We start from the raw sequence: 24,468 nt of genomic DNA on the forward strand, positions 1-24,468 counted from the left end.
CGCATTCGGGGCACTCTTTCACTTTTCGCTTCACTCTCTCTGCAGCGTATATTTGAAGACTCTAGAGAGCCCCCCCCCCCCCCCCATTGAGCCGAGTGTTTAGTGTCAATATTTTTTTCTTTGTTCACTTAGGTAATTGGACGCAGCTCCGAGAAGGAGGCAAACAAGCCGTCCATGAGTTGGGACGCGTAAAAGATGAGCGTAATACGAAAGTTCCTAAAATGAGAGTTCGCATTATTGGAATTTTCGGGCGCGCTTTTTACTAAATGAGAATTCACTGCGCAAACTAACGCTATAACAGCCGCGAAACGCTACGTAATACGATCCCCGTGAGCGCTTCATATAAGGAAAATACAGCCGCAAAGCAAAAAAGAAGAAAATGAGGAAACAGGGGAAGAGAGAGAAGTATGAAGGAACAGGGAAACTATTTCTTTTTTTGCTTTTAATATTTTGTGTTTTTTGGCGCAAAGGCCAAATGATGTCCAAAGAGCGCCAGTTCATAGGACTTGGACAATGATTGTGATTAGCTGCTGTATAAGGGCTTTAAAAATTCCTCTCGCTAAGGCGGGTAAAAACATAGAAGCAATGAAATCATGATCATGTCGTAAAATGAGTGTAGTTCCAATAGATGACTAAAGTTTCTGACATTAAAAACCGTGGTGGACATGTATGATTTCTTTTTTTTTGCTTACCGTATCACTTTACAGGACAACCTCGTAACGCCACAACCACATTGGAAATACTAATGATTGGGAATATGCGAGCGAAAAGGAGGATATGAGCCTTCAGTACGATTACGAGATAGCTTTATTATAGTGTGCAGAAAGAGTGCAATTGTGGAAACATTTCAGATATTTCGAGAGATACGCGTAGCCGAAGAATACGGTTATATACAGCACCGCTGCGAATGTAGCTTTCATTGTAATACGTCACCGCTTCGGAGTGGGCGACACGAGCACGTGTATACGAGAAATCACACTTGAGACCACAAAAATGGCGCCCTTTAATTCTTACCGGCATTGTCAACACTCGACGATGACCATAGAACGGCGACTATAGGGCGTACTAAAATATTTACTAGAGGCAACTGTGGAGCTACGGTCGTTCAGCCACCATGTGAATGATGGATAGTGCATGCACTAGTGTAGCCTTCATGCTCGAAACTTCGAATAAGGAGGAGTAGGAAGCAACAAAAGGGAGAAGGCAGGGAGGTTAACCAGAAAGACATCCGGCTGGCTACCCTACACTGGGGGATTAGGGAAGGGGACAAAAAGGACGAGAAAGAGGGAAGAGAGGGAAAAGAAAAAAAAGGTGGGGGAGAGACAGAGTAATTTCACTGCAGCGTGTATAACTTGTGCAGTTGTTCATTAGGGTACTTTCGCTTCTGTTTCGAATAGAAAAACGGGCTGATTGTGAACCTCGTGGGCTGAATTGAATTCGTGAGCCTAAATGGGCCAATGCAGTGGGACGGAATGTTTGCTGAACTGCGTCTTGTGACGAAGCGGCGGTAGGCCACGCAGAGCTGAGAAAAAAAAAACGAATTTCAGGCGAATCTATGAGCTATAATTGTGGACAACTTTTCTTGGCAACGAAGGGAAAGCTACAGAGGCATAGTTTCTGCACTTGTACGACTACATACGCGAAGTAGTCTGGTGTGGCATGCGTTCGCTATATACCGATGTGGAAAGTGATGTCTCCGCGCGATCAGCGTTTCATATGGACCAAAGTGAACTGGAATATGCTCTATAACATTGACACAGACACCACTTGGCGTTCGAGGTTTTTCTAAAAGGCGCTGCTTTCTCACGCGTGCAAAAATGCCAAGTTACACTTTATAAATTGAAGTTCGGCAGATCCCAGGTACCTGAGTGTCAACGTCATGCGAAGCATGTGGAGGGAAGGCGGCCGTGTTGCAATTTTCTTATTGAGTGATACGTCATGAAATGACGCTAAGTATATGTACTGTTATGGCGTTTAATAGCTGGTACACAACGAGCATACACAATGGCGACAGCGCCGGCCAAGCACGGACTCTCAGCGCGAGTGGCGTCCTTTTTTTGGGCAGACCCACTAGAAAGCACTTGAGAGTTCGGCCCATTTCAGTGTTCGGAGGCTTCTTCTCTACAGTACAAATGTTGCACGCACAGACATGCTGAAGAGTTGCAGATGTTTGTATAACCAGTTTGCACTTGCGCAACGATGCCAACTGAAACATGTGTATTAGCAACACCAGAAGCTGATATGAAGCGCTGATGCTGGCGAGGATGCTGCCCTGGACACTGATACCTAAATAGACTTCAGCGCATAACAAATAACCACAATTCACGTCAACCCGACGTGATGGCTGTATCGAAGGAGCACTTACGTAATATTTATGTAACGTTTATGTAACTTGTGTAACGTGTAGGGAAGCATACTATAGAATGCCGAAATAACTACGCTTCGTTTTCTTCACCATTTGTCTACCATTCAACAAACTTTGAATTGAAATACAGAACAACTTTGTTTGTTTTTAAAATTAGCTTTCCAGCGAGACACTTTCTCAAGCTCACAACGGCGCAGTAGCCGAATTGTAGTTCAGCGTGCGTATTATGCGCTCGAGATGGAAAATAAAGGGAACCACTTCTCCTGCGACAACGCCGCGTTCAAACCGACAGGTTTCAGCGCAACGCATGCTGGCACGTTCTTCCGTCTTCATTTGCAGGCGTCGTCAATAATCAGCTGAGAGATGGTTGAGGGCTCACTCTCCGATAAACAGGGAGGGTATGTATATTTCCTTACGCTGCACCACCGGTTCGGCCTTCTAGACAGCCATATGTATACGCTCTTTATCGTTAGCAGTGGACGTTTCATCCGTCACTTACGCCACATTACTAGAAACGAAAGAGCTAACACGTAAAGAGAAAAAAGACCGAGAGAGAGAGGGCGTAAAAAGAGGAGATGCATGCGAGGAGTTCTTCTCGGCCACCCTGGCGTGAACGGCGGCCGTGCCGTGAAGAGTTTTTTTTTTTTTTCTTCCCGTGACTGGAGCGCTCCACGTCGCAGCCAAGGAACAAACTTGGCGCTCGGCGGCAGTTCGTTGTCTCTGGCACCAGGCGGCGCTAAATCTCTGGCCTCTCGAGGGATTTTTCTCCCTTTTCAAGGAAGAGCTGACGAGGAGTTCTCGTCCCGAAAGTGAGCCTGGCTTTCTAAGCCGTTGGTACGCGTTCAAGAGGAAGCAGATGCACGGGGCTGGAGTGAGGAAGACGAAGAGCGAGACGGCGGCGATGGAAGGCGACGACGAAAGACGAGGACCTGTCGCGAACACTTATAAGGGTCCTTTTAGGGCGATCGCACGCCGAGAGGCTGTCATTTTTTTTTTTCGGCATACTAAGGCAAGCTACTCGTTGACAATGGGGGTAAACAGCTTTTGGGAGCTCCCAAAAGTTTTGCGCAAGAGCAAAGCTAAGACTAAATGAAGGCGAAAAAAAGAAGAACAAAACGAAACTAAGCAGCCGGAAAAGGGCGCACGTAAGTATCTGCAGAGACAAACTTTAGTGAACGGTCGAGAACCTTAGAGTGAACCGTCGAGTCGCACCACTTTTCGCAGTCGTTGTTTAGGTGGTATATGGAGAGCGCGACACGCAGTCGCAAGGATCGTCGATAGATTAGGAGCGCACGGCCAGCACGTTTTGACAATCAGCGTAAATCCTACACAAACGCGATTGATGTACCCAACAGGCACTATGAATAAAGAAGAAATTTCGCACATACGACAATCAGGAGAAGCGTTAAATGAAAAGTGACAACCAGTCGAAGCAATTTGGAAAGAACATCGCCTAAAGCGTTTCTTACGGTGCTCGGGAAACGAGTGATAGCGTATATAGTGGGTCTCCATTTCAGGCGTCTCGCACTATCAACCTCACAAGTGAAGAGATGCAAGCGGCCCTAAGCCTCGTCGCAGGGCCTGTGGCCAGTTATCGCAGCGTCGTTCACTTTTTTTTCGCTTATTCTTCGCGCTTCTCCCGCCAGTTGGGGCGCTTTCATCTCCAATTTTCTTTTCTCGTACCCCGTTCCGCGGCCATATTTACCGTTTCTCGAAACGCTTCAGACGCGCAGTTGTGGGCCCAGAAATTATTGCCCCGGAGAGTCATTCGCTGCTCGAATAAACGGGCGTTGTCTGGGAGGCCACAGCTAAAAACGCCATCCCCGGAGGAAGCCATTTATTTCGTTTTTCTCTTTCTCTCTCTCGTCTATTCCATTCTGCGTGCATCCTAGTCGAGCATCGCCTCTTCTTCGCCGCGGAAAGAAACAACATTCGAACAGAGAAAAGCGCCGCCCGAGAGATCCCACAACACTCGCGACGTCCCAGCATTTCATTGCGTATATACGACGACGACTACGACGCGTCGTTGAGCAACAAGCCGAGATGGGAAACGACGGGCCAAGAACAAAGCCGCCGCCGCAACACAAACACGACGCCACGCTTCGGGGTCCGAGATGGGTTCGGGTGGGATACGTCTTTTTCTCTCGCTTCGCGAGAAAAAAAGTTGCCAAGCTGCCACTCCTGGCTACGGCGCCATACATTCCCCGCTGCGGCTTCTCTACGCTCGTGCGTAGCCACAGTGGCCCACCACGCCTCGTCTCCTTACCAGCGCACCCTGTTCCTTAACCCTATCACCCCTTTTTTCCCTCTCCGCCTGTCACGAATTATATCCCCTTCATTTCGTTCTCGTCCCGGTTCTCTTCTCGCGTTACTTTATTGCCAACTGGGCTGACGAGCAACGCGACGACATTTCCTTTTGTCTCCCGTGTTTGCGCCCTGCTTGCGCTATGGTAATCGCGCGAAACGTCCGTGATTGACGTTCTTTCTGCTCGGCTTCCGGGTCACTCTGCCAAATTGAATAAACGGAACGCAGCAGCGCGAAGAAGAAAAAAAAAGAAAGAAACAGCGAGGAAATGGAAAGCTGGGCAGAACGTGTCGACGTGAGATTAAACGGCCCTTACTTCCTTGAGAGATCCCGTCTTCGAAGGGCCTATCCCCAAACACGCGCGAATCAAGTCAGCCGGCGACACGAATAGGATACACTGCAGCTGCATCGTCTCTTCGTTGAAGTGGACTTCCGATAAAGCTTCGCGGGGAAATATCCGAAGATAGTACGAGCACCCAAGAAGCGGAATTCACACTTCGAATGTTGTTTTATCCGGTTTCTGCGCGTCGCAGCGAAAAGTGGCGTTCGAAGCGGGATCCGCGGGGAAGGCTGCTCGCCCACGCCTCGAGATTGACGGAACTATTGGAAGCACAAAAAAAAAAGAGAGAAAGGTGCGTCAGCAACCATAGTCATTCGGACTCATGCTGTGACCAAAGTTCGTATGCTTAGAAAAAAAAAAAACCACAGAAGCTCTTGCCCTATCAGGAAAATAACGCCAAGCGAAGCTGGCCTACCTCTTTTCTTTCCTTCTCTTTTTCTCCCTATACTTCTTTCTCTCTCTTTCTTTTTTCTTCCTATACTTCTTTTCCTCCCAAGCTCTCTCTCTTTCTCTTGCTCTCTTTTTTCTCTCTTGTTCTTTATATCTCTTTCTCTCCCTTTTTTTGTCTCTCGTTCTTTATCTCTCTTTCTCTCCCTTTTTTCTCTCTCGTTCTTTATCACTCTTCCTCTCTTTATTTCTCTCTCATTCTTTATCACTCTTTCTCTCTTTATTTCTCTCTCGTTCTTTATCACTCTTTCATTCTTTTCTTCTTTCTTTCTGTCTTTCTTTATCTTTCTTTCTCTCTCTATTTCTCTCTTTCCCTCATTATTTCTCTCTTTCCTCCATTCCTTCTCTCTTTCCTCCTTTCCTTCTCTCTTTCTTTCCCAACGCTCAATGCTCCCTCCTAACTTTTTCCTTCCTTCACGCCAGAAACGAGATCTCAATCTGCGTGCTTAGCCGCTCATCATTTATGTTCCTATGGGCAATAAAGAGGGTCACGCGTGCATAATCCAGGCAACTATGAAACGTGGTAGCGCGGAGTGACATTCGACTTCGATAAAAGATAAGATCGCCATATCAGTAAGGGCTGATCATCGAGAAGCCCACACTCGAGAGATCATTCATTATTCGAAAAAAAAAAGAAAACACGCACACAAATCCGCAAGTGACTGGTGCACATTCCGTGGCCACATTTTTTTATATGTTCTTTTTTTTGGCACCTTCGCCGATGAAGGATATTTGCACAAAACGTGCGGCTACAGAAATTTGTGTAGGCTTTCTGCTCCCCCATAGTAGAACATAAATTACTCTTAATCGTTAAACACTTTTTCTAAACAATATTCTTAACAAGCTTTGCTTAAAAAAGAAAAAAAAAACGCCAGAATAGTCACAGCGAAAGCTAGACGAGCGGCCTTTCAGAGCTTTTTAAAAACACTCTTAAGGTAACTACTGCAAGCACACTTACTTGATACCCACTAGGGCAATAATAATAAACTTCTGAGTAGTAGGCCGGCATTCGCTAATCAATTTTTTTTGCCATTGTTCTGAAAATCGTGTTATCCGCTTGCAAAGGAATTTCGTGCCCATTGTTCATGCAATGGCTGACGACGATGAGGAATTTCGGCTGAAGTGGGTATGCGCCACAATTTATAGGGGAACAAGAACAAGCTTCTGTAATGTGTTGAAGCATTGGACGACCCACACGTAACGCTATACGCATTGTGCGACTACTGGTTGTTAATTCGGTGTTTTAGAACTCTTTATAAGTCGTATTAACACGATTGCTTTCCCGACATCAAGTCTGCCTAAGGTAATTTTGCCAACAAGCCACGAGCACCAGCAGCTCAGTGGTAGAGTACTGGGCTGACACCCAGCAGACTCTGGCTTCGAGCCCCACTGTGTCTTCGGTGCTAGGTTTGCCAACAAGTCACAGGCACCGGCGTAGCTGAGGAGTTGAATACTGGGCTAACACCCAGCACACCCGGGTTTCGAGCCCCACTGTGTCTTTGGTGTTAAGTTACGGACACCGGCGGCGGACACCTGCACGTGACCTGAGTTGTGACCTCAACAGCTTTCGCTGTAAAAAATAGCCAAGCTTTTAGTAATGAAGCCGTGCCAGGCTTGAAATATCGAAACTGGACGATTCTCAAGACTAAAACTGGTTGCTTCTAGGTCACTCTAGGCCTCAGCTAGATTTGATTTTGATATGTGGGGTTTAACGTCCCAAAACCACCATATGATTATGAGAGACGCCGTAGTGGAGGGCTCCGGAAATTTTGACCACCTGGGGTTCTTTAACGTACACCCAAATCTGAGCACACGGGCCTACAACATTTCCGCCTCCATCGGAGATGCAGCCGCCGCAGCCGGGATTTGAACCCGCGACCTGCGGGTCAGCAGCCGAGTACCTTAGCCACTAAACCACCACGGCGGGGCCTAGGCCTCAGCTAGGTGATGCAGGTTGTTTCTAGGTTGCTTATAGGTCGTTGCTAGGCTTTGGATATACTGTGCTATAGGTCTCAGTGCATAGAGGTCCGAGTTAAAGAACAGCCAGTCACAGACACGAGGCGGGCACGTCATTGACCTTCAATCGCTTCGGGTTCTTCTCGCAACCGCTATTGCCCTTTCCTGTTTTTTCTAGTTTCTAGTGCGGAGGAAAGGGGGGTTTCTTCGGCTCACCACTGTCGCTTCGCAGCGATTCGTTGTGCTCACGTACTGTTGACTTCCTATTTTTAGCGGAGGTGGGACTTACCCAACTTCTGTGACACACAGCCGTTCAGGATGAAGATAATTATTTAGCACGGACTGAACAACGAACGATTCTTAAACAGCTTCGCTCTTAAAACTCGGAGGGCGCTTGAAGTTTGCGTTCAGGATAGAGCGTGATTGCGTAATTGGGCACTGCTCACATCGCCTTCTCAGTCGCTAGCGTAGCTTCGCTTTTCGGTGAACGCCATGCCGTGAGGAAAAGAACACACATGCATTCAACATTGGCCGCGACATCCGTGCTGCAAGTACAGTTGCGAAGGGCTCAGTCTGCCGTAATTATTTATTTTTCAATTGGCTAAGTACCAGCTGCGCGTCCGTATAGGGCAACAAGCGCACCCACGAATCTATACTCTTGGTTGGTGCTGTTGCTCACAATGACAAATTATGCTTTAGCGCTCTTCAAGTTGTGGGCCTTAAAACCGGCCATAAGCAGCGCTGTTCATATATTTGACCCCTGTTGTGATTATACGCTTCTGTCAAGCATTAAAATACATGCCTCAAAGAGGCTGTTCGTACTGTGCGGTATTCACACATCTTTTCTTCTTCTCTTTCAAAATAATTTTGTAGGCACTGGCGTACGTGGTTCGGTATTAGAACAGATGCTCGCCCCAAGGAAGTCCTTGCTTCGATTTCCGCTCTGACACAAGATTTTTATTATTTTGCGTATACCTAGAATGTTATTTGCGGAGCACATCAATTTTTCGCTGATAACAGTCGCCAGCATATCTACAAAAAACTCTCCTTAACACTACTGCGTTAAGATTTAATGTTCCAGCTGAGCGAGCAGAATTTCATATTAGGGCAATGCCGCAGCCTACATGTGCTTTCGCTTTTTCAGAAGTGGAGCGGGCTCGCATATTGATGCAGCTTGCCTGCGTTTAATGGGTCATTTTTTGTTGTCGGTGCTATTCGATGTGAAAATGATGGTATAAGTGCACGATTACCCACTGGTTAATCCGTCTCGAAAAGGCATTAGGTTTTCCAAGTGCAATATAGCGTTTCCATCTAAAAACTCCGGCGTGCCTCTGAAGTTATACGGTAATCGATAGCGCCAACAGCAGGGCGTTTAACGAGCTTGTGAATTTCGGGAGTATCGTTAAAGGTAGCCGCAACTGTATGACGGCGGGGATCAAACCAGCGTAGTCGAGCTTAGCTAAAAGATGAGCCGTTCAGGCTCAATGTATTCCATGACGAATTGAAAGACGCGTTCTATGTGGAACGCGCACATCACTCGCTAAATGCTCAATCCCTCGGTTGATGTGAACGACAATACGCAATAACAAAAGAGGCGGAGAAGTCAGAAAAACGGAAGCTTACCACCCTGTGGGTCCTGACGACCGGAAGGAATGCCAAAATCTGTAAATAAAGAAAAAAAAAGAAAGCCACATTGAGTCGAAATAAAAAAAGAAAGGGCAAGATTGTAAAACAGTAATGAAAACATTTTTGAGCCCTTCAACTACGGTGAAGGTGGCAGCCAGCGCAGCCGGAAGGTTCACGTCGCTTCCGTGCCCTTTAACGCATCTGCGAGTACTGGCACTTCTTTGATTCGCGATATTCTTCCTCCGAGCGAACGACACTCGTCCGTTACATAACAAGTTCAAAGGGCAACTGCACGCTCATCACAGCACTAGCGACATCTTTTGGGGTATACGTCATGAGACAAAGGAGCCCAGCGGGAAGTGCCGCCACTAACGAGTATCGCGATAAACGTGAAAGAGTCGTCGGCGGTTGCAAGGGGAATAGAGTTTCGTAAAATTAACTAGGGGGGACACTGGCGCTGCGATCGTTCAGCGACCATGGGAATGATGGGCAGTACACACATTTGTCTAGTCCTCGTGCTTGTGGACAGAGAATTGTACGTGCGGCTTCGTTTGTTGCTGTGTTTAGGTTTTGTTTTGAAAGAAAGATTCAACCCTTTTGAACTTCGCGACCCGATTTGGAAAGGTAAGTCTAAAAGAATAAGATGGTGAAGTGCAACCGCTGAGCATTTGCTAATTTTTGTCTTGTGAGAAACAGCTTCAAGCCACACGAACACACACGGAGCCAAAAGCAGGCCAGAAGTACGAGACAAATGTGTGTACTACCCACTAGTCCCTTGCTCGCTGAAGGGCCGTGCGTTGAAGCTCCCATAGACACTAGCGCTAGCGTTGCAGCTCCCATAGACACTAGCGCCAGAGTTCCCTCTAGTGTATATTAGGAAACTCTATGGCAAGGGGCACCTGTCACAAGTGCGCGAAGGGAATAACCGGTGATGAGGGTGCAATATGGGAGCGATTATATCAGGACGACGACGCTTGGGCTGTATAAACGAAGTAGTTGCGCCACAATACTGCGACGCACGTTTCTCGTTTCGATTTTGCTGCATTCGGTTTACACCCACAAAGACTGCCAGAAATGCTCGGCGCAGACCACACCCCCAGTGATTGAGAACCTTCGCGATTGTAGTAGATTGTTCTATTAAGAATGTGCGCAGGACGCGGAGAGCCTAGCTTATTCCAGAGCTTGCGCGACCACTAGCGACAAGGCGGGAAAGTTCGAAAAAATGGCGCGTTCCAACAATGATCAGCTTATCGACGGCCGATGCTTTGTTCGCCGCTATCGATGTACGCACAGCGTGCATTGCTTGCTTGCAGTTTAATTTTGGGTTTCCCGCCCACAAGTTCAGCCAAATAAAGAGTTACGTATTTCCGAGCTCTACTCTGCACCATCACGACTACGTAAGAATACCGTCACTCTCACGGCGACTGCAGAAGTGGGCCCTTGCGCTCCGTCTCATGTCCAGGTGTGTACGCGATTGAAGCGAACGAACGAGCTGCGATGCCATTGGGCTCTAGTTTGAAATAGCGTGCATGTGCACGTCAGTTTTTCATAAGCAACTGGGAACCACACGTTGCGGAGAAGCTGATGATGGGGCCATTTTTTTTACATTTCTTGAAGCCGTGGCACGGCTGCAGCGATCTAGATCGGCGCCAGTCATCAAAAGTCAAATTAATTACCGGTCTTCAACGCGTTATAGACATGTCGGTCAGCGACAAGGTAGGCAGGTCATCTGCAAGAACGGAGTACGACTTCACCGCATTGTTGTGTTTGCTAGCCATACCTAGCACAACTTCGCAATTTGAAAGTAGCATATACTGCAACTATAATTTGGCACACATTACCATGGTATCTGTAATTTTGTTCTCGACTGTATATCAGTACAAGTGCAAGAGCAGTTATGTGCATAAGAAACAATACTCACTGGTGACGAACTGGTAGATGGCCCGGAATCCCTTGACGCTGGGCGGCCTGCTGCCGAAGCTCTGGAAGATGACGGTCATGCGGTGCTCGTTGGACATGATCTGGTTGGGCAGCTGCGAGCCGCAGAAGTTGTCCAGCCGCTCGCGCTGTCCCTTGATGGTGATGAAGCCGATCACAGAGTCCACGTTCTCGCACCTGCGCCAGGGCAGGAGCACGTATTTGCAGATCGCGACGCTCGGCACGAACATCCACAACGGAAAGCCTAACAGTAGCATTTCTAGCCCTCAAGATGGCCGCCCTGGCTAGACCGTGTACAAAGAAAATGCAGGGCCGTTAGACTCAATGTGAAGGTGCGCGGCTAGCGGAGATGCGTGGTTCGGCCATGGCGGCATCGCTGCAAGTTTCACGCTATCACGTATACACTGTCGTCCTTTATGAAAGGGAACACGCAAACGTGTGGCCTGCGCTCTGCGGCGGCTGCCTACAGCACCATCAACCGACAAGTTAAGAAAGCACGTTCGCTTTCAGCGTCACCTATGGCCAAGCGAGATAACGAGTCACGGCCGGTAGACAAGCGCTGCTAGGTTACGTTCCTTCCCCACTCGCGAGGCGAGCGATATCAAACGATTACTGCAGCCTGCGCCGCGGTAGCACACAACGTTTGATATGTTGGCAGCGAACTACACACTGCAGGCCAGAGCGGAGAGGAAGTGCAATTTGTAGTGCTTGTCTGCTGGTCATAACTCGTTTGTTTTTTCGGCAACAGATGACGCTGAAGGTGAACGTGTCTTCTTTTGCTGTCGGTTGATGGTGCTGTAGGCAGCCACTTCAGAGCGCAGGCCACGTGTTCCCTTTCATAAAGGACGACAGTGTACAAGAAGCGCTGCACCATGCTGCTGTGCTCTTGCGGAGTTCGATTTAGATTCACAGCTTGATAGTAACGCTGAATGACTGCGTTATACGACAAACTTACCGGAGCAATCCTCAAGAAATATTATATTACGTAAGAGAATTTCATCCCCATGGGTCCGTCTCTCACAACAGAGGTCAGGGGAATGAAATGGCGACCACCAACCGATAAGCGCAAGAATACCTCGCTTTCATAATGTTCACACACACGATATGGGCCCCACATTTTTTTTCATATTTAAAAACGCCCTTATCAAGAATTTTGTTTTTGTCGTGTGCTGCTGACAAGGACATTCCTGTCTGGCTAGAGTGGATGTGTTGAAGGGTGTCCGTGGAACAGGTTCTAAATGAGCCGATCCATGTAGAAAGAGAAAGAGATATTGCAAAACAATTGTCATCATCCCCATGCATAGCAGATATATGTGACGCACATCAGCGCTTCTACTGGGCACGTGCCAACCACGAACAATACGAAGTAGTCGTGATACAATCACATGCACGTCTGACCATTCGCTCACGAGTATATGAACTACAATCGCAGATTTGCAACGAAGGATTTGTACAGCCAAATTGCTGTAGCGATAAAGACTTTAACAGATGAGGCGCGATGTAATGATTCAGCTCTTTTTCGAATGAAGTTTTGCCCAGCAGAAATAATTAACACTCATCCCTTATGAAAAAATTTAATGGAATTTCTAAAGCACTCCACTGCGGCGTTCTTCATAATCGTATAGTGGTTTCGAGATCTATAATTTCCGCGATTATTACATTTAGTAGTAAGAAATCGAGTTTTGTTGGCTATAAAAGATTAACGCAAATTTTTTTCATTGTGATATGTTTTAACATTAGGACACGCACTGGAAAATCTGCGTACTTTGATCATCAGAAATCCTGCTGTATGTTGTCATCTGAGTCTCCATTGCACACCTGATGCTAAGAGACATTAGGCTTTGCAGGTCTAATGTCAATCTAATGACTCATTAGGTGTGTATTAGCTGCACATTAGACTCTCAAAATTCATTTTCATAAGGGACGGTACAACGATACAGGCAGTCGTCCATCGTAGCAAAAACCATCGTTCGCTGGAACACGTCGGCCTCTATAAATGCGTTAATGTAGCACGTCCCAGAGTTATCGATGATGGGTGGGTGGGTGGTTGTCCGTCAAGACGCACATTAGTGCGCAGTGGCTGCAGACGTAATTTCTAGAGCGTGCTAACCTATTGATTTATTGATTTATTTATTGATTGATATGTGGGGTTTAGCGTCCCAAAACCGCTAAATGATTATGAGAGACGCCGTAGTGGAGGGCTCCGGGAATTTGGACCACCTGGGGTTCCTTAACATGCACCCAAATCTGAGCACACGGACCTGCAACATATCCACCTCCATCGGAAATGCAGCCGCTGTAGCCGCGATTTGATCCCGTGACCTGCGAGCCAAGTACCTTAGCCTACCACGGCGGGGCTAAAATATTGGCGTCATGCATACGAACCTTGTGACATATTCGAAAACATTCACGGTAGTAATTAAAAATAACAATAATAGGAATAGTTGCGGTTTTAATATTATTATTATCATGGGGTTTAACGTACCGAAACCCCGATATGATTATGAGAGACGCCGTAGTGGAAGGCTCCGGCAATTTCGACCATCTTGTGTTCTTTAATGTGCCCTACCATCGCACAGTACATAGGACCCTACAATTTTGGCTCCAGCGAAATGCGGCCGCCGCAGCCGGGATCAACTTCACGATCTGCGGGTCAGCAGCCGAGTGCCGTAGTCCCAAATCCAGCGTGACCAACGATGGTTGCGGTTTTATGTCCCCAAACAACGATATAATTATGAGGAATGTTGTAGTGAAATGCTCAGAAAATTTACACGATCTGATGTTGTTTAGTGTACGCCTAAATCAAAGTACACGGGACTGTAGCATTTGGCCTTTCGGCCACCCCGGCGAAGAGGTCATTAAAACCCACGCGCGAGAACATTTACGCGAGAGACTCAACAGCGTAGGGTAACCGCTAAAAGTTTACATCGGCCCCGCCGCTGTGGTCTAGTGGCTAAGGTACTCGGCTGCTGACCTGCAGGTCGCGGGATCGAATCCCGGCTGCAGTGGCTGCATTTTCGATGGAGGCGGAAATGTTGCAGGCCCGTGTGTTCAGGTATGTGTGCACGTTAAACTCCAGGTGGTCAAAATTTCCGGAGCCCTCGACTACGGCGTCTCTTATAATCATATGGTGGTTTTGGGACGTTGAATTCCCCATATCAATCAATCAAAAGTTTACATCGGCGAGGTACACCTTAATAAAAAAACTCATGAGAGTTAAAGCGACAGCGTAACGCTCTTTGCGAAGCCTCTATCCTAAAGCCCACTGGGATACAACATAAAAGAAAGCTAGAGAAAGGGAGATTCGCGGAGGTCACGAACTTTCACAGCCGCAATGCGTCTGCGCTTCCCACCGATGCGCGGGGCCAGCAGTGCAATCATTTTTTTTATCACTTTCTTTTTGAAACCACGGCTTGCCATCAAGCTCTGAAAACCCCCGCTGTGAAGAGTGCCCCTGGGATGGGGTGTGGCCACTTGGGTATCGCCGAGACCATACCACACTCTTGCGTGACGTCTTCCTCCTCGGGATTCGTTTCCCGACCCCGAGGCCATAATCCGCTTAGCCTCACACACACACACACACACCCGTGCTCACTGTACACCGTCGGACTGTGCAAAGCAAGGCCCTCCCAACCTTTCCGCCCGATGCACTCCATCCCGAATTCCCGAGCTCAGGTCTCTGTATAATCCTCCGTGAATCCTCGGCCCCTCTCGCTGCTCATTAGAGTGCTCTCTATCTTCTCTGGCCACACGATGCATCATTTTGCGACGACGGGGCGGCTGTGACGCGCGAGTGTGCTGGGCAGCGGTGCGTGGCGATTACGAAAGTCGGTAATCGCGGTTATTGTGCTGCGAGCGCGGTGGGCGTCGAATTAACGCGGACCCGAGCTCAGTCTCGTGCTGATTTGCTTTTGGGCGATGCTCACTCGGCTTTGGCATGCCCGCAGAAACCGACATAACGGAACAGCTACGAGTGATTCCTTTTGACAGGCAGCGCTTCTTAAGTCTCGTATGACGGCGAGAAACGGAATAAAGAGAGTCAATGGCTGGTGATCAGACAATTTCGGCATGGAAGGAAAAGGTACCACGAACCCGCCAGATAGCACTGCTGCTGTTCGATCTTCAAGATCTGCCTACGAGAAGCGGCTGAACGAGGACAAAAGCACAAAAACGGAGAAGCGCATCTTGAGTAGCATGGTTGAAGTTGGTATAGGCGAATACCTGATGTACTGAACGCTGTGTAATTTGTGATACGTGTCTAATTTAATGTAAAGATACGAGTATTTGCACCGAACAGCGACCTTACTCAGCCGTTTTAAAATGACCGCCGCTCACGCCACCCTCTTGACTACCCATAGCGCGTGCGTCGTTCAGAATATACTTTTTTTTTTACAGCGAAGGCTGTCATGAGATGACAACAACAACCATTTTTGGCATCGTACTTGTCCACCGACATCACCTCCGGTGTCCGAAACCGCTAGCACAAGAAATAAGAAACAAAGAAAACAACGTGATTCGAGCCCATGCCCTCTCCATGGTAGTCGAACATTCTACCACAGAGCCTCACCAATTTTTTTTTCTTCATTGACGGAGCCACTCAAGTGCTTGGAAAGCTCTTGCAAAAAGACCCTATGCAGGCTTCATGACAGAAAAGAAATCGCATTAACATGCACGAAATTGCGTTAAAAACTAGAAATGACAATGCCACTTGCGTAACGAGTGGGTCGTTGAATGCTTCCGACTCATTACGAAAGACTCAGCCATAATTGTTCATTGTCATCAGCCACCGCTTCAACAAACTGACTGATTGATTTGCGGAGTTTAACGTCCCAAAACCACCATTTGATTATGAGAGACACCGTAGGGGCGGACTCCGGAAATTTCAACCACCTGGGGTTCTTTAACGTGCACCGAAATCTGAGTACTCGGGCCTACAACATTTCCGCCTCCATCGGAAATGCAGCCGCCGCAGCCAGGATTCAATCCCGCGACCTGCGGGTCAGCAGCCGAGTACCTTAGCTACTAGACCACCGTGGCGAGGCCCGCTTCAACAAAGTTCACACGGTGTCCTACACGTCTTTAGCGGGTACCTCGCTTCTCCGCAGAATGATGAATAATGGCATGGTGGACGGCTTCCCTACAAAACAAAAATCACGATGACGTGCGGAGTAGCGGGTGCCTCGCAAGTGTAGTTAAATTTAGAACACCGTTAACATGTGTAACAAAGCGTGTTAGGGGAGTAATACAGTGCCTGGGCGCCACACAATAAAAATTACGAAACTAGTAGGCCGTTTAAAAGTTTTAACCTAATACAAAGGGCTCAGCCATAACTCTTCATCGTTATCAGGCGCCGCATCAACAAATTGCACATAGTGACGATGTGTAAGCGGGTACCTCGCTTATCTGCAGATTACCGAATAATGGAGCACTGGGTGCTTCCCTACTTCACAAAAAAGGAATGATGAGTTTTGTCGTAGTGGGTGCCATGCATGTGTACCTACAGGTCTGGCCCAGAAAGTTTACAAAAGGCCCCCGAAAAGCCGCTCTTCATGCTCTCGCTGAGACTGGGCTGCGCTTGGTGGAGAAGACTGACATTTTTTTTTTAGTCCTCATCGCAAGCTGCGTTATTATACTTGGTAGCGACTACGCATTAATACGAAGAAAAAATAAACGAGGACCCAGCGGCCTGAGCGCACAGAACGCAGTTATGTACTGATATAAGGAACAGAAGGCGCACATAAATACAAAACGAAAACTTCAATCTTCGGCGAGTCATTTTGCGCGCTCGTTAAGGGTGTTATTTTCCTGACAAGGGACATGACGGTGCGTCAGAAGCAGGAATGTATAGCGCTCACCACAAAAACTGTTAAAAAAAAAACAAAAGTTAACACGTTGTATCTTTTACTGCTTTCTTTTTTTTTGCAGCTATCGCAAGATTAAGGCGCCGGTGTGATTTTTCTTTGCTTTCTTCGAAATGCACGCAGTAATTTTATGACGAAGAAAGATTCATTAGGGAGCAGGGATGAGAAGGGATGACAATAGGCATATGGCAGTGCTTCATTGGTTAAAGGGGATGAGAAGCGTACCAGCATCCCGCGAAAACTGAAGAAACAAAAGCAGGACGCGAGCGAAGAATAGGACACTTGAAGCAGCTTAGCGGTGTCGTAAAGTAGAACGTAACGAGCTCAAGCATGATCGCTATGTTTTTTTAAACATTTTTTTGTTCTATACTTGTTTGTTACATCTAGAGTGACAAAGAAGTTTCACATTTCATACATGGCTGGGACATCGCGTTTGTGTAGTTGTTTTTGATCACCCCGACCGAGGTAGCTGTTGGATGCGCTCACGCAATTCATTATCGTGCTGTTCGGGCCGATCCACTTTCGCTTAAGTCTTTTTATTGGATCAATCTCCGCGATCACAAAAGCAGGAAAAACAAAACAAAAACGAAGCCGGTAACAATAGTCCCATAAAACTTTGGCTGGAAAGGTCGCTGAATCCATTCAACTCGGGTTTTCAAGAGGCAACATTGCAAGAAAAATCTCTCCTCCTCTCTCTTCGTGGAGGAAAAATTGAAGAAATTTCAGAAGGAATTTATTGAGAGAAAATATCAAATGTCGACTAACTGGCGTGTGGCTATAGAGAAAGAAAGCTTAGCAATAAAAAAAAAGCATTCCGCAGAAACAGATAGTAAGGTCGGACGTCGCCGCGAAAGAACAAGTTGTTTTTCCCACGTATTATCTTAATGAAAAGCAACCCATAATGAAGCCAATGATTGTATAGAGAACGCTGAATGTACTCTTTGAATTACATTGAAATAATCACAATATGAATGCGAATAAAATTAAGCGGACAACCCACCGCAGTGGTCTGGTGGTTTGTGAGCTTGCCTGCTGACCCGCAGGTCGCGGGATCGAATCCCGGCTGCGGTGGTCACTCTTTAGATTGAGGCACAAATGCTTGTTGCTCGTGTACTTGGGTTTAGGTGCTAAAGAACCCCAGGGGTCAACATTTTCGGAGCCCACTGCTACGGCGTTTCTCATAATCATATGGTGGTTTTGCGAGGTAAATTCCCAGCAATTCTGTGAAGTAAAGCGAACGAAAAGAAAACGAATCGAACCTACGACCTTCGCATTACGCGCCCGATGCCCTATCAATTAATACGCTTCGGCGGTCGTCCTCTCGTACTATTTATCATGTAATTATTTGCATGCAAACCTGGGGAGTGTTAGTCAACGTCTCCAAAAGCCATCACAGTGAGTGTGGACCATGGTTGTTTACAGTTGCACGTAGCACGCGATCTTTTAATGAGCAGACAGCTGTCCAATAAGCTCTCACATGCTACGCGAAGGCACCAAGTCGGCCGATGTGAGACGCTAGCTATGAATAAAAAAAATGAAAAGGGAAACTTCAGAGCTTGTTTTTTGTTGGTTGTATATTGTTGTAGGTTGTTGGTTGTAGTTCGTTGTACTTTGCAAATGGTGCCATCTTTCGGGGGGAGAGGGAATCCTGTAACGTAGGAAAACAGTGACTGATGGTAAAGGCTGATGAAGAAGAAGTGAGAATAGATTAAACATGAGGTACGAGCCAGGCCGCGTCTCCCAGTCATTATAGCGTCACACGCACACATATATAAAAGAGCTCTGAAAACTTCCTGCTGTTTCTGCAAGTGCAAGTGGCACAAAGCTACCAGGACATCTAAACAGCAGAGGAATCTTACGAAACATTTCAGATTGACCAGATGTGGACATGTAACAGCTTCTCGTTGAATTTTAAAACTCAGAGCCGACATGACCGGAGAAAGTTATGTTTGTGAAAACAGAATCAAATGTGCATACCGGAGAGATGGCAACTGCATGTGGAAACACTACGCTTGCCCTGGCGGGTAAGCTCATAAAGTGTGCCTGACTGCAGATTACCCAACTTTTTATGTCGCACTAAAAGATCACAAACCGTCGCCATTCGATTCAGTTCGCATACTTGAACGACACTTTGCTACTCCGAGTGGGTTAAGCGGGTGGCGGGGGGGATAGCGTCGCTGAGAACATTGAGCTAGCCGTTACGCAAAACATTGTTACGTAAACGTGCCTGTTATCTGCATAAACCCGCGGTGTTCTTGAGCGCCGTTTTCGGGGGCTCTTTTCGCGGGTTCTGACTCAAGTTCTAAGCACAGTACCTTTTGAAGAAATTCGGGCGCTCGGGGGGCTGTAGAGGTAATTTTAAAAATCGCCGTCATTGTCATAAGAAGTGTGGAACTTGTTACACGTACAACTTATGCAAGGCTGTTACGTTATGCTAATATGCGGATAAATTATGCCCAATGTAAAACCGAGAAAGTAAAGAGAGAGCGAGTGAGAAACACGGACAGCACTTTTATTTTGGTGGCAGCTTGTACAGGTCCAATCTCTGTTTTCTTTTTTTTAAAATTGTGTCTGACGTAGACATTACTGATTTAATGAATTTAGCATAACATTTTGGTTGCTTGGTTGTAACAATGTAATTTTCACACACACACACACACACACACACACACACACACACACACACACACACACACACACACACACACACACACACACACACACACACACACACACACACACACACACACACACACACACACACACACACACACACACACACACACACACACACAAGCACGCACGCGAAGTATACGGTATACCAGAGGAAGTAGACAACAATGTGCGCACTGCGGGAAGAACATGATAAATCACTGACTTGCCTTCACATCTACCTATATAGCGCATCCTGGAGGTGTCAAAGTACGTCGTCCTGTTGGCACTTGTAAATGTGCTTGCTGTACAATAAAAAAAGACATCCTGTATAACGTTGATGCACATGTCCTGTTCCATTCTTACAGCGAGAAACTACACTAACAAAAATTGCTCGATGGTCCCAGACGCTCACAGAGAGGCGATTTTCGCCAACTTCGCCAACGTGCTCGCCTCGCAGATTCTCTCCGCAGACACCGACGAGTATACTTGCGGACAGCCTTGAAGTCCACCATGTGCATAAAATTGAGACGGTGGCGGCTCGAGGCGCGACTCCAAGCGACAGGTCCATTGTCGAGCGGCCGTCGGAGGAAACTTTCGAGTGAGGACACGATGGAGGCTTATTATTCGCTCTCTTTGCGTGACGAGTCATCCTTCATGAGACACGCCGAGCAGCTCGCGATGACGGGCGAGGCGACGATTCATTTGTTCGCTGAAGCGCTGACGACGGCAGAGCCACTCTTTGGCGAGTGGCTTGTAGTTTCGTGATGTAAAAGAGCTACTCCGCGAATAAGAAGGAATATGCGGCACTTAAAAGAGCCTCGGATACTGAGTAGTATATCACGCTTTAATAATACTGCGCAGGGTATTTCTCCAAGTGACGCAAAGCGCCCGAGACAGTTCCCCAGTCGTCCTATAACCACGTATCACAGTAGGTTACAGACCAGGTTTCGTAAGCTGTTATATATACGCGCTTGTGTTCGCGATAAAAGGATAAAAACAACAACAAAAGGGGTGAAGAAATAATGTCAATGTGTAGAAAAGCACGAAACAGAAAACTGAGGAGCTGCAGGTTTGATGTATGCGTAAATCTACCTAACAGTAGAACGTCATACTTGCGAATAATATCAAATAAAGTAGCAGTTGATGGCATGGGTAGCCTATGCCGTAAAGTGCTTTGAGTAATTGAGATGTCTAGTTCAAGAGAAAAAAAGTTGTCTTGCGATACAAGATTTGAACCCTTGAACTAGACAAGGTCTGCTTTATGCACATCAGTTGCATGTGTCTGTTAGCCGGTCGTCTATAGTTAAACGTAAAAAGGACGTTCAAAATCAGGGAGGCGACTTGCTGTTGCACCTTGCATGTGTTGCATGAACGACGTGCTTTTGTATGTGCATGTATTTAACCCGTGCAATAAATGCAGTGTAAGTTGAGTGTCTGTCCGTGCAAGCTAACTTAAGCGCGTGTAAGTTAAACCCATGCAAAGTTCAGGCTATGCAGTTAAGCTCGTGCAAAGCCTGTGCAAGGTAAGTGTGCTGCACCCCTATCACATTACTTTTTTTTGTCATCCATTCTTTTCTGAGTTGTTCCAAATGCCTAACCATTTCTGTGCCAACTTAAAGCGATAACTGTCCGGTGAATTTTCTGTCACACTAGACGAGCGGTGGCACAAAGAAATAAGCGTACAAAACAAGATAAAATTCCTTGCCAAAACAACGTTACAGCTCCCCTCGCCCCCTTACCGCCGCCGCCTTTTGTGGGTGAATCTCATGAATCTCATAACCAGAGGGCTACACAACACAACCAGACCTGTAGAATTTGAACATATCTAAACCCCATGTGGTGCGAAGGGGAGTAGAAAGCTAGTTTATTGATGATAGCAATCTGACATGCCAATTTCGAGCATGAAAGGACATGTTGATAATCGACTGAGATGAATGCATGCACTTATGTGATAGATCAGATGCTCTCTATGAGGGCGACGTCATTTCATATTTTGTCTGTTTAAAAAAAAAAAAACCTTATGCTAAAAAATTTCTCAAGAGGGCATTTCAGCCAATCACTATGTAGGACATATTGTTAGCGAAGCGGGCTGACCAATCTGAAAACAAGCCTACGAGATAGGAGTTTTGTGAATTCGCCCTCTGGTGCGCAACGCTGCACATATTTAGCTAAAACATAGCCTCCGAGATGGTGGGCGCGCAGCGTGTCGCGCACCCGGCGTCTCAGAGGCCATGGCTAAAAGCACGCATAAGCGCAAGAGACGGGGAAGGGTAGATGTAACGTGCTTTCCTCCTCAGGCGAGCAGCGTGACACATGGCCGTGACGGAGAGTGTCGCGTACGAGGATTACGGACGCGTCAAAAAAAAAAAAAAAAGAGAGCGGAGAGAAATATGTGGGCGGGAAAGACTTGGAGGGTTTCGTCGGATCGAGCCTCGTACGAGAACAGCAAATCCTGGACTTATACGCCAGGACTTTGGCGCTCGTGATAAATCTCCGTCAAGAGTGGCACTCCATGCGCCACTTGGAAGGAGCGCCTGGCGCGCCATCTATCGTGAGTCGGAGCATTCGAGCGTACACAAGCGGCAGCCGGAGAAGAAAGAAAAGGCTGGACGAATGAGCAATGACTCCGCAGCAACGCCAGCGCAGCGAGCAGTAAACAGCATCAACATGCACTGCGCACAGTTCCCGAGAAGAACCGGTGGATCTATCGGACGCCGCATAAAGAGAGAGGGAGAGCAAGATAGCATCGGACGAATTTGCCCAAGGAGTGGGGCCACCAGCCTTCGAGAGGAAGGAAGGCTTTTTTTTTATTTAGTTGCGCGCACAGAAGTTGGTGCTCACTTATTCAGGTGTCGCAATGCGAATATCGAAAGAAAATCGGCGTAATATATTCACCTCCGGTTGTACGTGCTTAAGTGTGATTCATCGAAGAAAAAGTTAGAGGCGCAAATAAAGACCTCAGAAAAGGTAAACCACCAGCAGGAACGACGACGTTGGCATGCTATGTTTCTCTTCTCTTGCGTCTTTATCTGCATACACCAATTTTTTTCATAATAAAGACATATCAACCAGTGGAAGTCAGTACAACGTTGTCTTTTGTCCAGAAAGTGCACAACGGCCCATGAGGTGAAGCTCCTGTTGAGGGACGCGGATTACTGCTGAGGTGTCGCACTCTGATGCAGACACTTGCGGGGCTCACTTTTCTTTTCTATATTCAACAATCCCCCCCCCCCCTTCCCTGAAATTCGGATTGATTTGGCTTCCGCGGCGTTTCGCAACGCATTATAATGCAGAAATGCGTTATTATTGTGTGAGAGTTAGCAAGATTGCGGAATTTGGCATCGTGAATGACAAACCTAATAGTCGGCGCGTGCCGCAATATTAGTGATGGAGCACGACGATGGCACGAAGGTAATCGCCATTGAATTATCATGTTGGGAAACGCCTAACAGTTCAACAAAGGACGCTGATGCAAAAAGTATTATTTTTTTTTTAGTAATAGTCAAGAAGGCACGCACACTGAACATGATACAGCTGCCATAATATCAATTTCTGGGGTTTCACGCACCAATATGACGATAATATTACGAGGCACGCCGCATTGGGGGACTACGGATAAATATCGAGTACCTTGGATTCCTCAGCGTGCACTTGTACCTAGGCACACGGGTGTTCATTTCATTTTAACGCATCGAAATGGCGATACACCTGCAATCGTGAGAAGACGCCACAGCTGTATATGTCACTAGTCGTACGAAAGAATGACGCGCTACCATGCCATATAAACCAGTAGGGACGCATACTAACGCACCGCCATAGATCTGGGTAACCTGATAGCCTATAGCAGGGTTGCCGTTGGGCAAATTTTAGGGGGAGTCAAACTTCAAGTCAATAAAAGTACGGAAAATAGCCATAGCATTTAATTTTCGTGCTACATTTGTAGCCAAACAGAAGTAAAGCAATGTTTTGAACACAGTTTTTATTAGTAAACAATAACTTCACCTTGAATAGGCGAACACGCAGAAAAAATAGCGAAATACTTCCCCCGCTCACTTGATCTTTAGGGCACAGGTTAGTTGAAAATCATAAAGTTATTGCAACTCCAGTGCTCCTGCATGGAGTTTTTCTAGGATAAACACACTTCTTGCCAGAGTGATTTTAATCCCGTAACTCAATAGTGGCATTAAACGTTCATGTTTTTCCTCAGAGCCGCAGCCGAACTCGACTTAGTAGAGTTATCTCTATACTATAGTCCAGCTACAAGAATCGAACCCTGGTTCAAGATTAAGACTCACCGTGGTGGGTCTACAATGCTCGAATGCCGAGTGCAATGTTGTGGAGTCGGATCCCAGCTGCACAGGTTGGATTTTCGATGGAGGCGAAAACGAAAGATGGCCGTGTACTTAGATTTAGGTGCGCGTCAAAGAACTACGTGTGGGCGCCACTTCCGGAGCCCTCCACGACAGCGTACCTCATAATCATATCGTGGTATCGCAACATGTATCGCAATAATCTCTGTAGATTGGGAGCCCACCTTCATTTCGTTGCGGATATATCGTTTTTGTGGAGTTTGCGCGGGAACACGCGCTGCGCTTCAGCCTAAAAAAATAAAAAAAAGTAGCGCGCAGCGTCAGCATAGACGGTGGGCAGAGTCAGCATCGGGATCGCGAAGCATTTGCTTACGTGGCCGCAACTTGGTCACTCTGTCTCTGCATCGTGCCACACGTTGGGTGCCGCAGTGCGCACCAACCGGCTGGCGGACTGAAAACCTGCACGCGCGCGTCGGCAACCACGACACGAAAGCTTTGAAAGAATGGTTATTCTTAAGGTTTCTGTCATATTTTATCTGCGAGTTATGACGTCTAGTAAATGCGCCAAAATATAGTTTGAAAGTAGTCATGTAGGGAACTTGAAATTTCCATCGCAAGACGGGATTACAAAGTAGTCCATTGGGAGCAAAGTATCAACCAACGCC

General features: G+C 47.0%; 1 protein-coding gene across 1 annotated transcript in view; it reads right to left on the reverse strand.

Annotated features, from left to right (window-relative positions):
* LOC119186501 (suppressor of lurcher protein 1) overlaps positions 1-24,468 on the reverse strand; it is a 74,630-nt gene that overhangs the window by 19,837 nt on the left and 30,325 nt on the right. The window contains exons 2-3 of the mRNA XM_075885735.1: positions 10,961-11,154; positions 9,037-9,075 (exon numbers count right to left, since the gene is read on the reverse strand). Of these exons, the coding sequence (XP_075741850.1) occupies positions 9,037-9,075; positions 10,961-11,154 (233 nt within the window). The remainder of the gene's footprint in view (positions 1-9,036; positions 9,076-10,960; positions 11,155-24,468) is intronic.

This window comes from Rhipicephalus microplus, unplaced genomic scaffold (assembly GCF_043290135.1).
Source record: "Rhipicephalus microplus isolate Deutch F79 unplaced genomic scaffold, USDA_Rmic scaffold_275, whole genome shotgun sequence".
Lineage (NCBI taxonomy): Eukaryota > Metazoa > Arthropoda > Arachnida > Ixodida > Ixodidae > Rhipicephalus > Rhipicephalus microplus.